Source organism: Phyllobates terribilis, unplaced genomic scaffold (genome assembly GCF_046119375.1).
Source record: "Phyllobates terribilis strain yellow unplaced genomic scaffold, ASM4611937v1 Scaffold_7__3_contigs__length_470593459, whole genome shotgun sequence".
Classification (NCBI taxonomy): domain Eukaryota; kingdom Metazoa; phylum Chordata; class Amphibia; order Anura; family Dendrobatidae; genus Phyllobates; species Phyllobates terribilis.
In genome coordinates, this window is record NW_027362767.1 from 384,883,920 (window position 1) to 384,899,131 (window position 15,212).

At 41.8% G+C, this 15,212-nt stretch overlaps 1 protein-coding gene across 1 annotated transcript in view; it reads left to right on the plus strand.

Moving 5' to 3' along the window:
- Positions 1–14,752, plus strand: part of MAP3K10 (mitogen-activated protein kinase kinase kinase 10) — a 48,073-nt gene extending 33,321 nt beyond the window's left edge. Inside the window, exons 7-11 of the mRNA XM_073641467.1 lie at positions 2,963–3,085; positions 3,227–3,365; positions 4,720–4,832; positions 9,896–10,606; positions 13,828–14,752. Of these exons, the coding sequence (XP_073497568.1) occupies positions 2,963–3,085; positions 3,227–3,365; positions 4,720–4,832; positions 9,896–10,606; positions 13,828–14,222 (1,481 nt within the window). The 3' untranslated portion in view covers positions 14,223–14,752. The remainder of the gene's footprint in view (positions 1–2,962; positions 3,086–3,226; positions 3,366–4,719; positions 4,833–9,895; positions 10,607–13,827) is intronic.
- The last annotated feature ends 460 nt before the right edge of the window (positions 14,753–15,212 follow it).

Sequence of the window (15,212 nt, forward strand, 5' to 3'; positions counted from 1 at the left end):
TCATCCTGTGCCCTCCACCTGTCCGCAGTCAATCATACTGTGCATTCCACCTGACAACTGCCACATCATCCTGTGCACTCCACCAGTCCAAACACACATCATCCGAGACACTATAGTACTCCTGCATTCTCCACCTGCGTATAACGACTTTACCCTGTGCACTTCACCTCTTTACACACACATCATGTGGTGCGCACTCCATTTCTCTACTCCAACCTTATCCTGAGCACTCCACCGCTCTACTCCAACATTATCCTGAGCACTCCACCTTTCTACTCCAACATTATCCTGAGCACTCCACCGCTCTACTCCAACATTATCCTGAGCACTCCACCGCTCTACTCCAACATTATCCTGAGCACTCCACCGCTCTACTCCAACATTATCCTGAGCACTCCACCGCTCTACTCCAACATTATCCTGAGCACTCCACCGCTCTACTCCAACATTATCCTGAGCACTCCACCGCTCTACTTCAACATTATCCTGAGCACTCCACCGCTCTACTCCAACATCATCCTGTGTACTCTACCAGTCCACACCCACATCATCTTGTGTACTCCATCTGTCCACAGCAGCATCATCCTGTGCACTCCACCTGTCCGCAGTCACATCATCCTGTGCACTCCACTTGTCCGCAGTCACATCATCCTGTGCACTCCACCTGTCCACAGCCGCATTATCCTGTGCACTCCACCTGTCCACAGCCGCATCATCATGTGCACTTCACCTGTCCACAGCCACATTATCCTGTGCACTCCACCTGTCCACAGCCGCATTATCCTGTACACTCCACCTGTCCACACACGCATTATCCTGTATACTCCACCTGTCCACAGCCACATCATCCTATGCACTCCACTTGTCTACAGCCGCATTATCCTGTGCACTCCACCAATCTACAGCCACATCATCCTGTGCACTCCACCTGTCCACAGCAACATCATCCTGTGCACTCCACCTGTCCACAGCCGCATCATCCTGTGCACTTCACCTGTCCACAGCCGCATTATCCTGTACACTCCACCTGTCCACAGCCGCATTATCCTGTACACTCCACCAGTCCACAGCCGCAACATCCTGTGCACACCACCAGTCCACAGCCACATCATCCTGTACACTCCACCTGTCCACAGCCACATCATCCTGTACACTCCACCTGTCCACAGCCACATCATCCTGTACACTCCACCTGTCCACAGCCACATCATCCTGTGCACTCCACCTGTCCACAGCCACATCATCCTCTGCACTCCACCTGTCCACAGCCGCATTATCCTGTACCGTCCACCTGTCCACAACTCATCATCCTGTGCACTCCACCTGCCAACAGCCACATCATCCTGTGCACTCCACCTGTCCATACCGACATCATCCTGTGCACTCCACCTGTCTACAGCTCATCATCTTCTTCACTCTACCAGTCCACACCCACAACATCCTGTGCATTCCACCTGTCCATACCCACATCATCCTGTGCACTCCACCTGCCAACAGGCACATCATCCTGTGCACTCCATCTGTCCACAGCCGCATTATCCTGTGCACTCCACCTGTCCACAACTCATCATCCTCTGCACTCCACCTGTCCGCAGTCACATCATCCTGTGCACTCCACTTGTCCACAGTCACATCATCCTGTGCACTCCACCTGTCCACAGCCACATCATCCTGTGCACTCCATCTGTCCACAACTCATCATCCTCTGCACTCCACCTGTCCGCAGTCACATCATCCTGTGCACTCCAACTGACGTTAGCTACATCATCCTGTGCCCTCCACCTGTCCGCAGTCAATCATACTGTGCATTCCACCTGACAACTGCCACATCATCCTGTGCATTCCACCAGTCCAAACACACATCATCCGAGACACTATAGTACTCCTGCATTCTCCACCTGCGTATAACGACTTTACCCTGTGCACTTCACCTCTTTACACACACATCATGTGGTGCGCACTCCATTTCTCTACTCCAACCTTATCCTGAGCACTCCACCGCTCTACTCCAACATTATCCTGAGCACTCCACCGTTCTACTCCAACATTATCCTGAGCACTCCACCGCTCTACTCCAACATTATCCTGAGCACTCCACCGCTCTACTCCAACATTATCCTGAGCACTCCACCGCTCTACTCCAACATTATCCTGAGCACTCCACCGCTCTACTTCAACATTATCCTGAGCACTCCACCGCTCTACTCCAACATCATCCTGTGTACTCTACCAGTCCACACCCACATCATCTTGTGTACTCCATCTGTCCACAGCAGCATCATCCTGTGCACTCCACCTGTCCGCAGTCACATCATCCTGTGCACTCCACTTGTCCGCAGTCACATCATCCTGTGCACTCCACCTGTCCACAGCCACATCATTCTGTGCACTCCCCCTGTCTGCAGTCAATCATCCTGTGCACTCCACCAGTTCAAACACACATCATCCGAGACACTATAGTACTCCTTCTCCACCTGTGTATAACTACTTTACCCTGTGCACTTCACCTCTTTACACACACATCATGTGGTGCGCACTCCATTTCTCTACTCCAACATTATCCTGAGCACTCCACCGCTCTACTCCAACATTATCCTGAGCACTCCACCGTTCTACTCCAACATTATCCTGAGCACTCCACCGTTCTACTCCAACATTATCCTGAGCACTCCACCGCTCTACTCCAACATTATCCTGAGCACTCCACCGTTCTACTCCAACATTATCCTGAGCACTCCACCGCTCTACTCCAACATTATCCTGAGCACTCCACCGCTCTACTCCAACATTATCCTGAGCACTCCACCGCTCTACTCCAACATTATCCTGAGCACTCTACCTCTCCGTACCAACATTATCCTGTGCACACGGCTTCTCTACACTCCAAACTATTTCATGCATGGAAAAGCAAAGATGTTTGCAGATAACAGTGAATTACTCTTTACACCACCTTACTGCACAGGTTTTGAACACAAGATCACAGTGCAAGCCTCACCAACTCTGGACAAGTGTAAAGGTCAAGGCTCTAGCAGTTACAGTCCTCCTGGAAGCCCCTTGATCATCCCCAGGCTGCGCGCCATTCGATGTAAGTTCAAAGTTTGGCTCTAGTTTACACAATGTAAGGGTTTTATCATTTTTACCAAGCTTTGTGCTGAAATTGAATGTTCAATTTTCAAATTTACTAATAAAGTCTCTCAGTGACTAATTTACTAATACATTTTCTCAGTGACTCCTGTAGACGTCAGTAAAACTTGGGGACGGAGTTCAGTGCTGAAGAAGGAAGAGGTGGCCGCAACAAAGAAGAAGGGGAGGACATGGGGTCCAAGCTCCACGCAACCAAAAGAAAGAGTCGGAGGAGAAGAGAGGTGACTGAGACATTACAGATGCATGTTTGCTATTAGATGTGCAGTGAGCTCCCTCTAGTGGTAGCTGCATGCAGCCAGAGTTTTATCATAGGCTGTAACTATTACTGTGTAAAAAGGGGCAACAGGAGGCTTTGAGATGGAAATAAATTAATTTAAAAAAAAAAAATAGCGTATTAGCTGGAGCTGTCATTTTACAATGTTTTCTGGAAATTTCTCCATTTAAAATAAATAAAATTATAGAAACTTTTGCTATAATATAAATAAGAAAATAGTTCCATCGTAGCATCAAATTTTGCCTTGTGTTTTAGCTGAAATTTAAAAAAATATTGTATCGTATTCATTAAGGGAAGACAAGTTTATCCCCGGCTTGAGAGTATAATGACATTTCGGATGCGAATGAGCGACAGAGCAATGATAGATATAGAATTCATTAGTATAGATTAAGCCATTACCAGCTATTCATTATGTAATCAGCACAGTCCACTAATATAGTCTGCCGGCGGGCGATAAATGACTTCTGGTATCTAGGGAGAAGTTGTAGAAACTTAGTAATGATAATTCCGTGTTTTACTATGGCCATAGGGGACCAAAAAAATTAGTTAAAGAGGTTGTCCATTTTGGCGCCATTTTTGTTTTCTTTTTAAATGCATGTATTCAGGGCTAAAAATTATTTTTGCAATTAGGTTTCATAAAAAACTTACACCATTTACCTTCTTTAGCCTCAGTGTTACACTGTGTATTTCTAGATGCAGAAGGAGTTAACTGAGAATTTGTCAGTGAGCTCATTCCTCTTGAATGATAGGAGAGCTTCTAAGTCTTGTTTGTCTTTTTTCTGAACTCCTATTGCTGATTTATGACCACAGATTACATCAAAGTTGAATGTGCAGGGAAACAAAAATCCAAACGGTGCAAAATGTGTAATGAAACCCATTTACAAAAATTATTTTTTAGCCCCGAATACATGCATTAAAAAAAAAAAAAACATTACAAAATCATGAATTTTGTGGTAACGCCGCATGCAGTTTTACTTTTGTTGCATGTTTTGTAAAAACAGAAATATTTATATTATTTTTTGCAAAATGAAAATGCAACAAAAATTACAGCACAAATCACTGCAAAAAAACACTAACTCCTGTTGGCATTAAATACATTTTTTTATTTATGAAATTATGGCTGAAATGTGCTCAGGTTTCATTGTCTTTATAGTAAATCTGGACTGAAGGTCTGAAATAATGAAATGTAAAAGTAGAAGAAATCAGCGTATTCTCAGCACTGGTGATCAAGAGCCACAAAAATGCATCTTTCCTCGCACTCGTTTAGCTCAATATTATATATTCTCTCTGTCCCTCTACAGACTGAAGGCACTTGGAGAAGGCAGCAAGCAGTGGTCCAACAGCGCCCCCAATCTGGGAAAATCACCCAAGCACACACCTATCAGCGTTGGCTTTGCTAGCCTGACAGAAATGGGTAAGACGTGGATGATTTACTTGTTCTGTCTAATCTATCTATCTATCTATCTATCTATCTATCTATCTATCTATCTATCCTTCTATCTATCTATCTATCTATCTATCTATCTATCCTTCTATCTATCTATCTATCTATCTATCTATCTACCCTTCTATCTATCTATCTATCTATCTACCCTTCTATCTATCTATCTATCTATCTATCTACCCTTCTATCTATCTATCTATCTATCTACCCTTCTATCTATCTATCTATCTATCTATCTATCTATCTATCTATCTATCTATCTATCTATCTATCTATCTATCCTTCTATCTATCTATCTATCCTTCTATCTATCTATCTATCTATCCTTCTATCTATCTATCTATCTATCTATCTATCTATCTATCTATCCTTCTATCTATCTATCTATCCTTCTATCTATTTATCCTTCTATCTATCTATCTATCTATCTATCTATCTATCTATCTACCCTTCTATCTATCTATCTATCTATCTATCTATCTATCTATCTATCTATCTATCTATCTATCTATCTATCCTTCTATCTATCTATCTATCTATCTATCTATCTATCTACCCTTCTATCTATCTATCTATCTATCTATCTATCTATCTATCTATCTATCTACCCTTCTATATATCTATCTATCTATCTACCCTTCTATCTATCTATCTATCTATCTATCTATCTATCTATCTATCTATCTATCTACCCTTCTATCTATCTATCTATCTATCTATCTATCTATCTATCTATCTATCTATCTATCTATCTATCCTTCTATCTACCCTTCTATCTATCTATCTATCTATCTATCTATCTATCTATCTATCTACCCTTCTATCTATCTATCTATCTACCCTTCTATCTATCTATCTATCTATCTATCTATCTATCTATCTATCTATCTATCTATCTATCTACCCTTCTATCTATCTATCTATCTATCTACCCTTCTATCTATCTATCTATCTATCTATCTATCTATCCTTCTATCTATCTATCTATCTACCCTTCTATCTATCTATCTATCTATCTATCTATCTATCTATCTATCTATCTATCTATCTATCTATCTACCCTTCTATCTATCTATCTATCTATCTATCTATATATCTATCTATCTATCTATCCTTCTATCTATCTATCTATCCTTCTATCTATCTATCTATCTACCCTTCTATCTACCCTTCTATCTATCTATCTATCTATCTATCTACCCTTCTATCTATCTATCTATCTATCTATCTATCTATCTATCTATCTATCTATCTACCCTTCTATCTATCTATCTATCTATCTATCTACCCTTCTATCTATCTACCCTTCTATCTATCTATCTATCTATCTATCCTTCTATCTATCTATCTATCCTTCTATCTATCTATCTATCTACCCTTCTATCTATCTATCTATCTATCTATCTATCTATCTACCCTTCTATCTATCTATCTATCTACCCTTCTATCTATCTATCTATCTATCTACCCTTCTATCTATCTATCTATCCTTCTATCTATCTATCTATCTACCCTTCTATCTACCCTTCTATCTATCTATCTATCTATCTATCTATCTATCTATCTATCTACCCTTCTATCTATCTATCTATCTATCTATCTATCTATCTATCTATCTATCTATCTATCTATCTATCTATCTATCTATCTACCCTTCTATCTATCTATCTATCTATCTATCTATCTATCTATCTACCCTTCTATCTATCTATCTATCTATCCTTCTATCTATCTATCTATCCTTCTATCTATCTATCTATCTACCCTTCTATCTATCTATCTATCTATCTATCTATCTATCTATCTATCTATCTATCTACCCTTCTATCTATCTATCTATCTACCCTTCTATCTATCTATCTATCTATCTATCTATCTATCTATCTACCCTTCTATCTATCTATCTATCTATCTATCTATCTATCCATCTATCTACCCTTCTATCTATTTATCTATCTATCTATCTATCTACCCTTCTATCTATCTATCTATCTACCCTTCTATCTATTTATCTATCTATCTACCCTTCTATCTATCTATCTATCTATCTATCTATCTATCTACCCTTCTATCTATCTATCTATCTACCCTTCTATCTATCTATCTATCCTTCTATCTATCTATCTATCCTTCTATCTATCTATCTATCTATCTACCCTTCTATCTATCTATCTATCTATCTATCTATCTATCTATCTATCTATCTACCCTTCTATCTATCTATCTATCTACCCTTCTATCTATCTATCTATCTATCTATCTATCTATCTATCTATCTATCTATCTATCTATCTATCTATCTATCTATCTACCCTTCTATCTATCTATCTATCTATCTATCTATCTATCTATCTATCTATCTATCTATCCATCTATCTACCCTTCTATCTATTTATCTATCTATCTATCTATCTATCTATCTATCTATCTATCTATCTATCTATCTATCTATCTATCTATCTGTCTATCCTTCTATCTATCTATCTATCTATCTATCCTTCTATCTATCTATCTATCTATCTATCTATCTACCCTTCTATCTATCTATCTATCTATCTATCTATCTATCTATCTATCTATCTATCTATCTATCTACCCTTCTATCTATCTATCTATCTATCTATCTATCTACCCTTCTATCTATCTATCTATCTATCTATCTATCTATCTATCTATCTACCCTTCTATCTATCTATCTATCTATCTATCTATCCTTCTATCTATCTATCTATCTATCCTTCTATCTATCTATCTATCTATCTATCCTTCTATCTATCTATCTATCTATCTATCTATCTATCCTTCTATCTATCTATCCTTCTATCTATCTATCTATCTATCTATCTATCTATCTATCTATCTACCCTTCTATCTATCTATCTATCTATCTATCTATCTATCCTTCTATCTATCTATCTATCTATCTATCTACCCTTCTATCTATCTATCTATCTATCTATCTACCCTTCTATCTATCTATCTATCTATCTATCTATCTATCTATCTACCCTTCTATCTATCTATCTATCTATCTATCTATCTATCCTTCTATCTATCTATCTATCTATCTATCTATCTATCTATCTATCTATCTATCTATCTATCCTTCTATCTATCTATCTATCTACCCTTCTATCTATCTATCTATCTATCTATCTATCTATCTATCTATCTATCTATCTATCTATCTATCTATCTATCTACCCTTCTATCTATCTATCTATCTATCTATCTATCTATCTATCTATCTATCTATCTATCTACCCTTCTATCTACCCTTCTATCTATCTATCTATCTATCTATCTATCTATCTATCTATCTATCTATCTATCTATCTATCTATCTATCTACCCTTCTATCTATCTATCTATCTATCTATCTATCTATCTATCCTTCTATCTATCTATCTATCTATCTATCTATCTACCCTTCTATCTATTTATCTATCTATCTATCTATCTATCTATCTATCCTTCTATCTATCTATCTATCTATCTATCTATCTATCTATCTATCCTTCTATCTATCTATCTATCCTTCTATCTATCTATCTATCTATCTATCTATCCTTCTATCTATCTATCTATCTATCTACCCTTCTATCTATCTATCTATCTATCTATCTATCTATCTATCTATCTATCTATCTATCTATCTATCTATCTACCCTTCTATCTATCTATCTATCTATCTACCCTTCTATCTATCTATCTATCTACCCTTCTATCTATCTATCTATCTATCTATCTATCTATCCTTCTATCTATCTATCTATCTATCTATCTATCTATCTATCTATCTATCTACCCTTCTATCTATCTATCTATCTATCTATCTATCTATCTATCTATCTATCTATCTACCCTTCTATCTATCTATCTATCTATCTATCTATCTATCTATCTATCTATCTACCCTTCTATCTATCTATCTATCTATCTATCTATCTATCTATCTATCTATCTATCTATCTATCTATCTATCCTTCTATCTATCTATCTACCCTTCTATCTATCTATCTACCCTTCTATCTATCTATCTATCTATCTATCTATCTATCTATCTATCTATCTATCTATCTATCTATCCTTCTATCTATCTATCTATCCTTCTATCTATCTATCTATCTATCTATCTATCTATCTATCTATCTATCTATCTATCTGTCTGTCTGTCTGTCTGTCTGTCTGTCTGTCTGTTTATCTATCTATATACTGTCATGCCCACAAGTTTTGCCCCCCCTTCAAATTGTCCCAGAAAATTATTGCCATTACACATGTTTTGTTGTACACATGTTTATTACCTTTGTGTATATTGGAACAACACAAAAAAACAGAGAAAAAAAAGCAAATTGGATATCATTTCACATAAAACCCCAAAAATGGGGCCGACAAAATTGTTGTCCCCCTCAACATAATATTTGGTTGCACATCCTTTGGAATAAATAACTACAATCAATTACTTCCTATAATCATCAACAAATGTCTTACACCTCTCAACTGGAATTTTGGACCACTCTTCATTTGCAGGTCTCTCATATTTGAAGATGCCTTCTCCCAATAGAAATTTTAAGATCATTTCAGATTTCTTGATGCCTTGCACACAGTCACGGCACCCAGTGCCAGAGGCAGCAAAACAATCCCAAAACATCTTTGAACCTCCACCATATTTGACTGTAGGCGCTGTGTTCTTTTCTTTGTAGGCCTCATTCCATTTTCAGTAAACGGTAGCATGATGAGCGTTAACAAAAAGCTCTATCTTGGTCTCATCTGTCCACAAGACGCTTTCCCAGAAGGATTTTGGCTTACTCACGTACATTTTGGCAAACTATAGTCTATACAAGTTTGCAATAATTTTCTGGGAGAAATACTTCATTTTTTGGAACAATTTCAAGGGTGCCAACACTTTCGGCCATGAGTCTATTTATCTGTCTATCTATCCATCCCCTCATCGTGTGTGAATGGAAAATGGCTGCCCGTGCACTATGATGTAGCGCCATATCACATTATCTGATTATTTTTTCTCATTCCAGAGGAGTATGCGGATAATGAAGGCTCCGCTCCCCAATCCCCTTATTCCACACAGTCCTACCTCACGTTACCCCTTCAGACCGATGTCCGGAGCAACACCGAGGACTCCAGCTTATCTGCAACATCATCATCAGACAGTCCCAAGCGGACCCCTCAGTCGCGCAAGAAAACTGAACTAGTGCTGCTCGGCTGTGCATCCCTCTTAGCGGCGGTGGCATTGGGTACTGACCTCACTGACCTGGTGCCCCAGGAGGAAAAGCGAAAGGGAATCTTTCAGTGGGCAGGAAGAGGGCAGAGACGTAATGCCAATTCGCCCAGCCGCTCTATGTCTAAAGAGGATCCAGTCATACCAACCAGCTCTGTCACCCTCATCTCCTTGTCTTCCATCTCAGACTGTAACTCTACCAAGTCCCTTGTCCCTTCAGACAGCGACGAGGCTGTTTTGGCCAATGATAACGTGTCCTGTGGGCAACAAGGTGGCGAGGAATCTGGTAGGGAGCAGAGTGATGGGCGAAACCCACTTGTGGACTATAAAGTGGAAAGCTTCAAGCGGGACCCCCGGCAATCTCTGACCCCTACACACGTCACAGCCACTAGACCCAACGCTTCTGCAACAAGGGGCCACAGGAGAACCCCATCTGATGGCGCCATACGTCAGGTCACACAAGGTCACCGGCGCTCACCGTCAGATGGCAGCACCCCACCTGACACAGGTCAGTTGTGTGTGTATTGGCACCTTCTCCACATCAGTAAACTGGGAAAACGGAAAAAGGACCAAGGGCCACAAGTCACTTGTTCTATAAGAGATTGGCGTAAGAATCAACCATGGATGGCATACTGATATGAAACAAGAGTGCAGTCCACTTCTACATGTCTGCCAATCCATGACAGGCATACAACACTTAAAGGGGTTATTTCCATATTTATAGATTGATGTTGTCGGATAGTACTTGTAAAAACAAGCACTTTTGCAATTTACTACTTATTAAAATTTGCAGCCGTTCTTGAGATATTAACGTTTTCCTTTTGTTTACAGCTCATTGCCTTGGAGACCGACCACTGCTGCTGTCTAGCTTGTAAGCACTGCGCTGAAGCTGGCCTGGATTAGAAGGTAACAGCACGCTCAAGCAATCCTGGCCAGCAGCAAAACAATGCTTACAAGCTCAGTAGATAAGAGCTTGTAAGCACTGGCTATGTTCTGTGGCTAGCAGAGGTGGCCGGTCTCCAAGTCAACAAACTGTAAACAAAAGAAAAGTGTTAATATCTCAAGAACGGCTGCAAATTTTAAAAAGCAGTAAATTGCAAAATTGCTAGTATTTAAAAGTTCAATCTGATAAAAACCCATTTGTGAAAATGAGAATAACCCTTTAAGCTGACTTCATGTAACTATTTGGCAAACTGGTATTCTCCCGACTTCTCTATACACATGCACACTCTGCGTGCACGTCTTTTTACTGGAGAAAAGGGAGAAAGCCGCTGCCAGACATCTCTGGCAGCTTCTTATCTCTTCTGAAAACTTGTTAAAATTTAACATACCAAACTCTTCCTTTTCCTAACATCATCTGTTAGCTAAGAGTTGGAAGGCCGGGTTCAGACGGGCGTATGTCATGGTCTGTATACAGACAACGATGCCCGGACTGATCTTCTCCCGACCTTACAGTCTGAAAGAATGGTCAGTACAATCTGTATAGGGTCCGTGAAATACGCCCGTCTGAACACGGCCTTAGATGGAGTTCTGTATGGAAAGTCATTTGCTACGACATGTCCATGTTACTGCAGAACTAAGATTGTATGAAGGTGTCGGTCGCATGAAATGTCACGTAGCTTTGCTATAGATAGTGGTGACCTGACTATAGGTGACATCTCGCGGACTTGTATATGCGGGTTACGGGGGCTCTCTTTATGCTATGTGAGCTTTTCCCCATTTTCTCTGCACCGCAGGTCAGGATAAAGGTTGTGTGTATTGTTGTGTAGGAGAATGGGAAATGATGCAGACGTAATTTTTCTGGTTTTGGAAGAGCCTTGTTCACTGTGGTCTGGCAGAGAATGAAGACTCCCCCAGAATGCCCTTTATAATCATCCGCAGCATCAACATAGCCGCAGCGTGTCAGCTGTATACACCAAAATAGTGAAATATTCATTCTGCCAGCATATCCGGGAGAGGTTCTCTGTCACCATGTAGAGAAACGGATCATTAAAGACGCTATGTTGGGAGGCTGCATCCGAAAACAGAACTTCTAGAGATGGTGCAGATCGATTTGCAAGACCTGGTCCAGCGGCAAAATCTCTAATCGGCAGCCCCGAATACTCTTTTGATTAGCCGGCCTGGTGGAACGTCATCATCAATCGGGCCAGGTCAGTTAATCAAAAAAAAGAGCCTTGGACGCTGGCAGGTAAGGAGGCTTTTCACAGGCTCATAAATTTCTGACTTGGCCGCTGAATCGGGTCTTATGAATCGATTTGCACCTCCAAAATATAGATTAGTAATTGAGTGCCCCCTTTAATGTGTGCCCCTCATATATTGTTAACCAACTATGCATAACTGGCCAATGCCCGCGAGTTAGGCGGGCCTATAAATCGGCACGAGATCCGAGCACAGTGCACGGACTGGCCGGCGGCTCTCCTGACCAAATCGTGACAGCTACACAGAAATACACGAAGCCGTCACTTTCAGGTCAGAAGAGCCAACGGCCAGTCCGTGCACTGCGTTACAATCTCGTTCCGATTTATACGGCCATTTCACTGCGCCCTAATATTTACTTTTCTCCATGGCCAAAACATATGGGGGATGGAGCTTGCAGGGGGCAACTGGGGCATGTACCCCTGGTGCTGAGTACCAGGAGTGGAGTCAACAAGCCTCTTATCATTAGTCAGGTTGATTAGTAGAGTTGAGCAAAAAAAAGATTTGTGCTGCCCAGCATCCACTCCAGTCCTCTGTAGCAAGCCCGTCTTTACTACTGGAGCCGGCATCCTCAGCCTGGTATCCTGGGCACCTCTGGGGTTTATTAGATCCCGCAAGTCATGACGTTGCAGCTTGTTGCCCGTCATGAGGTCCTATGAGTCCTAGTGGTTACGTCATGATGTCACAAAGTCTAGTAAGTGCAAGAGGCGCCGAGGATGCTAGCTGCAGTAGTGGAGAACGGCTGGCATGGAGGACCTGACTGACCAGAGGACCTGACTGCACGGAGGACCGGACTGCACGGAGGACCGGACTGCACGGAGGACCAGACTGCACGGAGGACCGGACTGCACGGAGGACCGGACTGCACGGAGGACCGGACTGCACGGAGGACCTGACTGCCCGGAGGACCGGATTGCACGGAGGATCTGACTACCTGGAGGACTGGATTACACAGAGGATTGGACTGCAAGGAGGATCTAACTGCACGGAAGACCGGATTGCACGGAGGACCGGACTGCCTGGGGGACCAGATTACACAGAGTACTGGATTGCAAGGAGGACCTGATTGCAAGGAGGACCTGACTGCACGGAGGAGAGGATTACACAGAGGACTGGACTGCAAGGAGGACCTGACTGCAAGGAGGACTGGATTTCACGGAGGACCTGCCTGCCCAGAGGACCAGACTGCCCGGAGGACCGGGTTACACAGAGGACTGGACTGCAAGGAGGGACCAGATTGGACTCCGGACCAGGCAGCACAAACCATTTTTCTCAACTCTTGTGATTAGGTGCAGGACTAAGGCATAAACTAAACTTGTGACCAGGTGAAAGAAAGCCCAATATCAATCCCTAGAGTATGAATACTCCCTATAAACCTGCGCGGCTACTTTGAATGAACAATTACACTAATTCATGTATGTTCAGGAGATCGTCGAGCATCGGTCACGACTGGCACTAAAGATCTCCAGGAGTTAGAAGTCATAAATGGGATCTATTTGCAAAGTCTAATAACAATCTGTTTTATTCTCACAGGTTCCAAAGAGCACACTCCTTTTCCTCGCCTTCCGGACCCCCACTTTGTGTTCCCCCCTCCAGCCAGACGTAAACCCTACGACAAGGATTTAGCAGTAGAAAGACCAACCACTTTGGAGTTTGCCCCTCGGCCTCGACCCTCTTCTAGCCGGCCTCGTTTGGACCCTTGGAAATTTGTGTCCCTTTCTCGGACTCACAGTTCATCTCCATCCGGCAGCGGAGGGGATGGCAGCTCCAGCGGATCCACAGATGGTATCCAGGCTGGGGGAGTTGAGGAGACCCTGCTGGACATGGAGGTGGAAGGACAGAGACTGGACAACACTGTCCCTCTGTGTGGGGGAGGGGTGCGAGCACAGACTGACCCTTATTATAATATGGGAGACGACGTGTCTTAATGTTCGAGGCTATCGGCACCAAGTATTATTCTGCTGCTGCCTCCTGCAGGAAACAAGCGGCTCTTATGAATGTATTTTGTGGATGTAACCCAACGGGTATGAAGAAAATAAACAAGTAAATTAATTAAGGGGTCGTTCCTCATCCCCCAACTTTATTCCTATGGTCAAGAGCAGCTGAAACAGAGAAAACAAGGTCCATTGTAGGAATCCTCAGCTGAAGCCTTGGGGGGGCCTAGTAACCTTTTAAAAATCCCCCAAATGTAACGTGATCAGTCCTTGGATTGGATTATCTTATTGATTTCTGTGAAAATGACTGAGCCTTTGCTTAACCTACCTGTGTTTACAAGTATCCTTACCACCAAGCCGTGTCTTGGGACATCAAAGACCTTGCTGAAATTTTGGGAATCACTGGTTTAGTTCCATTGTAGCATGGCAGTAGTCGGGATGTAGTGACTTCCAGCAGCTAAAGGGTGCAAAACGTCCCCCCCCCCCCGACTTTCTCCATCCGTTGTCGTCTTAATGGTGACTGAAGTATTAATAAAGAATTTTACCAATCTGGTCTATGGCACGTAGCTTAATTAGTGATATCTGGATATATTACTGCTACACAGGCGACATGGGGGTTAAATAGTTGAGAAACCTGAATAAATCAATAGTACAAATAAGTAGCAGAAACTTTGTGATATATCTTATCTGTGAACTGTGCTTCCTTCTCCTTTTATGAGCCACTTCCCCCCCCCAGCTCACTGAGGGATCAGATTACAGCTGCCTATTGAAGCCTACAAAGATGGGAGAGGGTAAGGAACTGAGTGAGAGAACAGACAGAAAAATACATTGTGTGCATTGATGCTGTCTAGTGTTTTTTTTCCCCTCAATTGGAGCTGAATTCACAGCTACACTGCTCAGTATTGGTGTATAATGTCCTCCATGTTGCTGCTTCTTAACGCGTGCTACAGAGACAGAGGAACAGGAATCACCCACGACTGTACA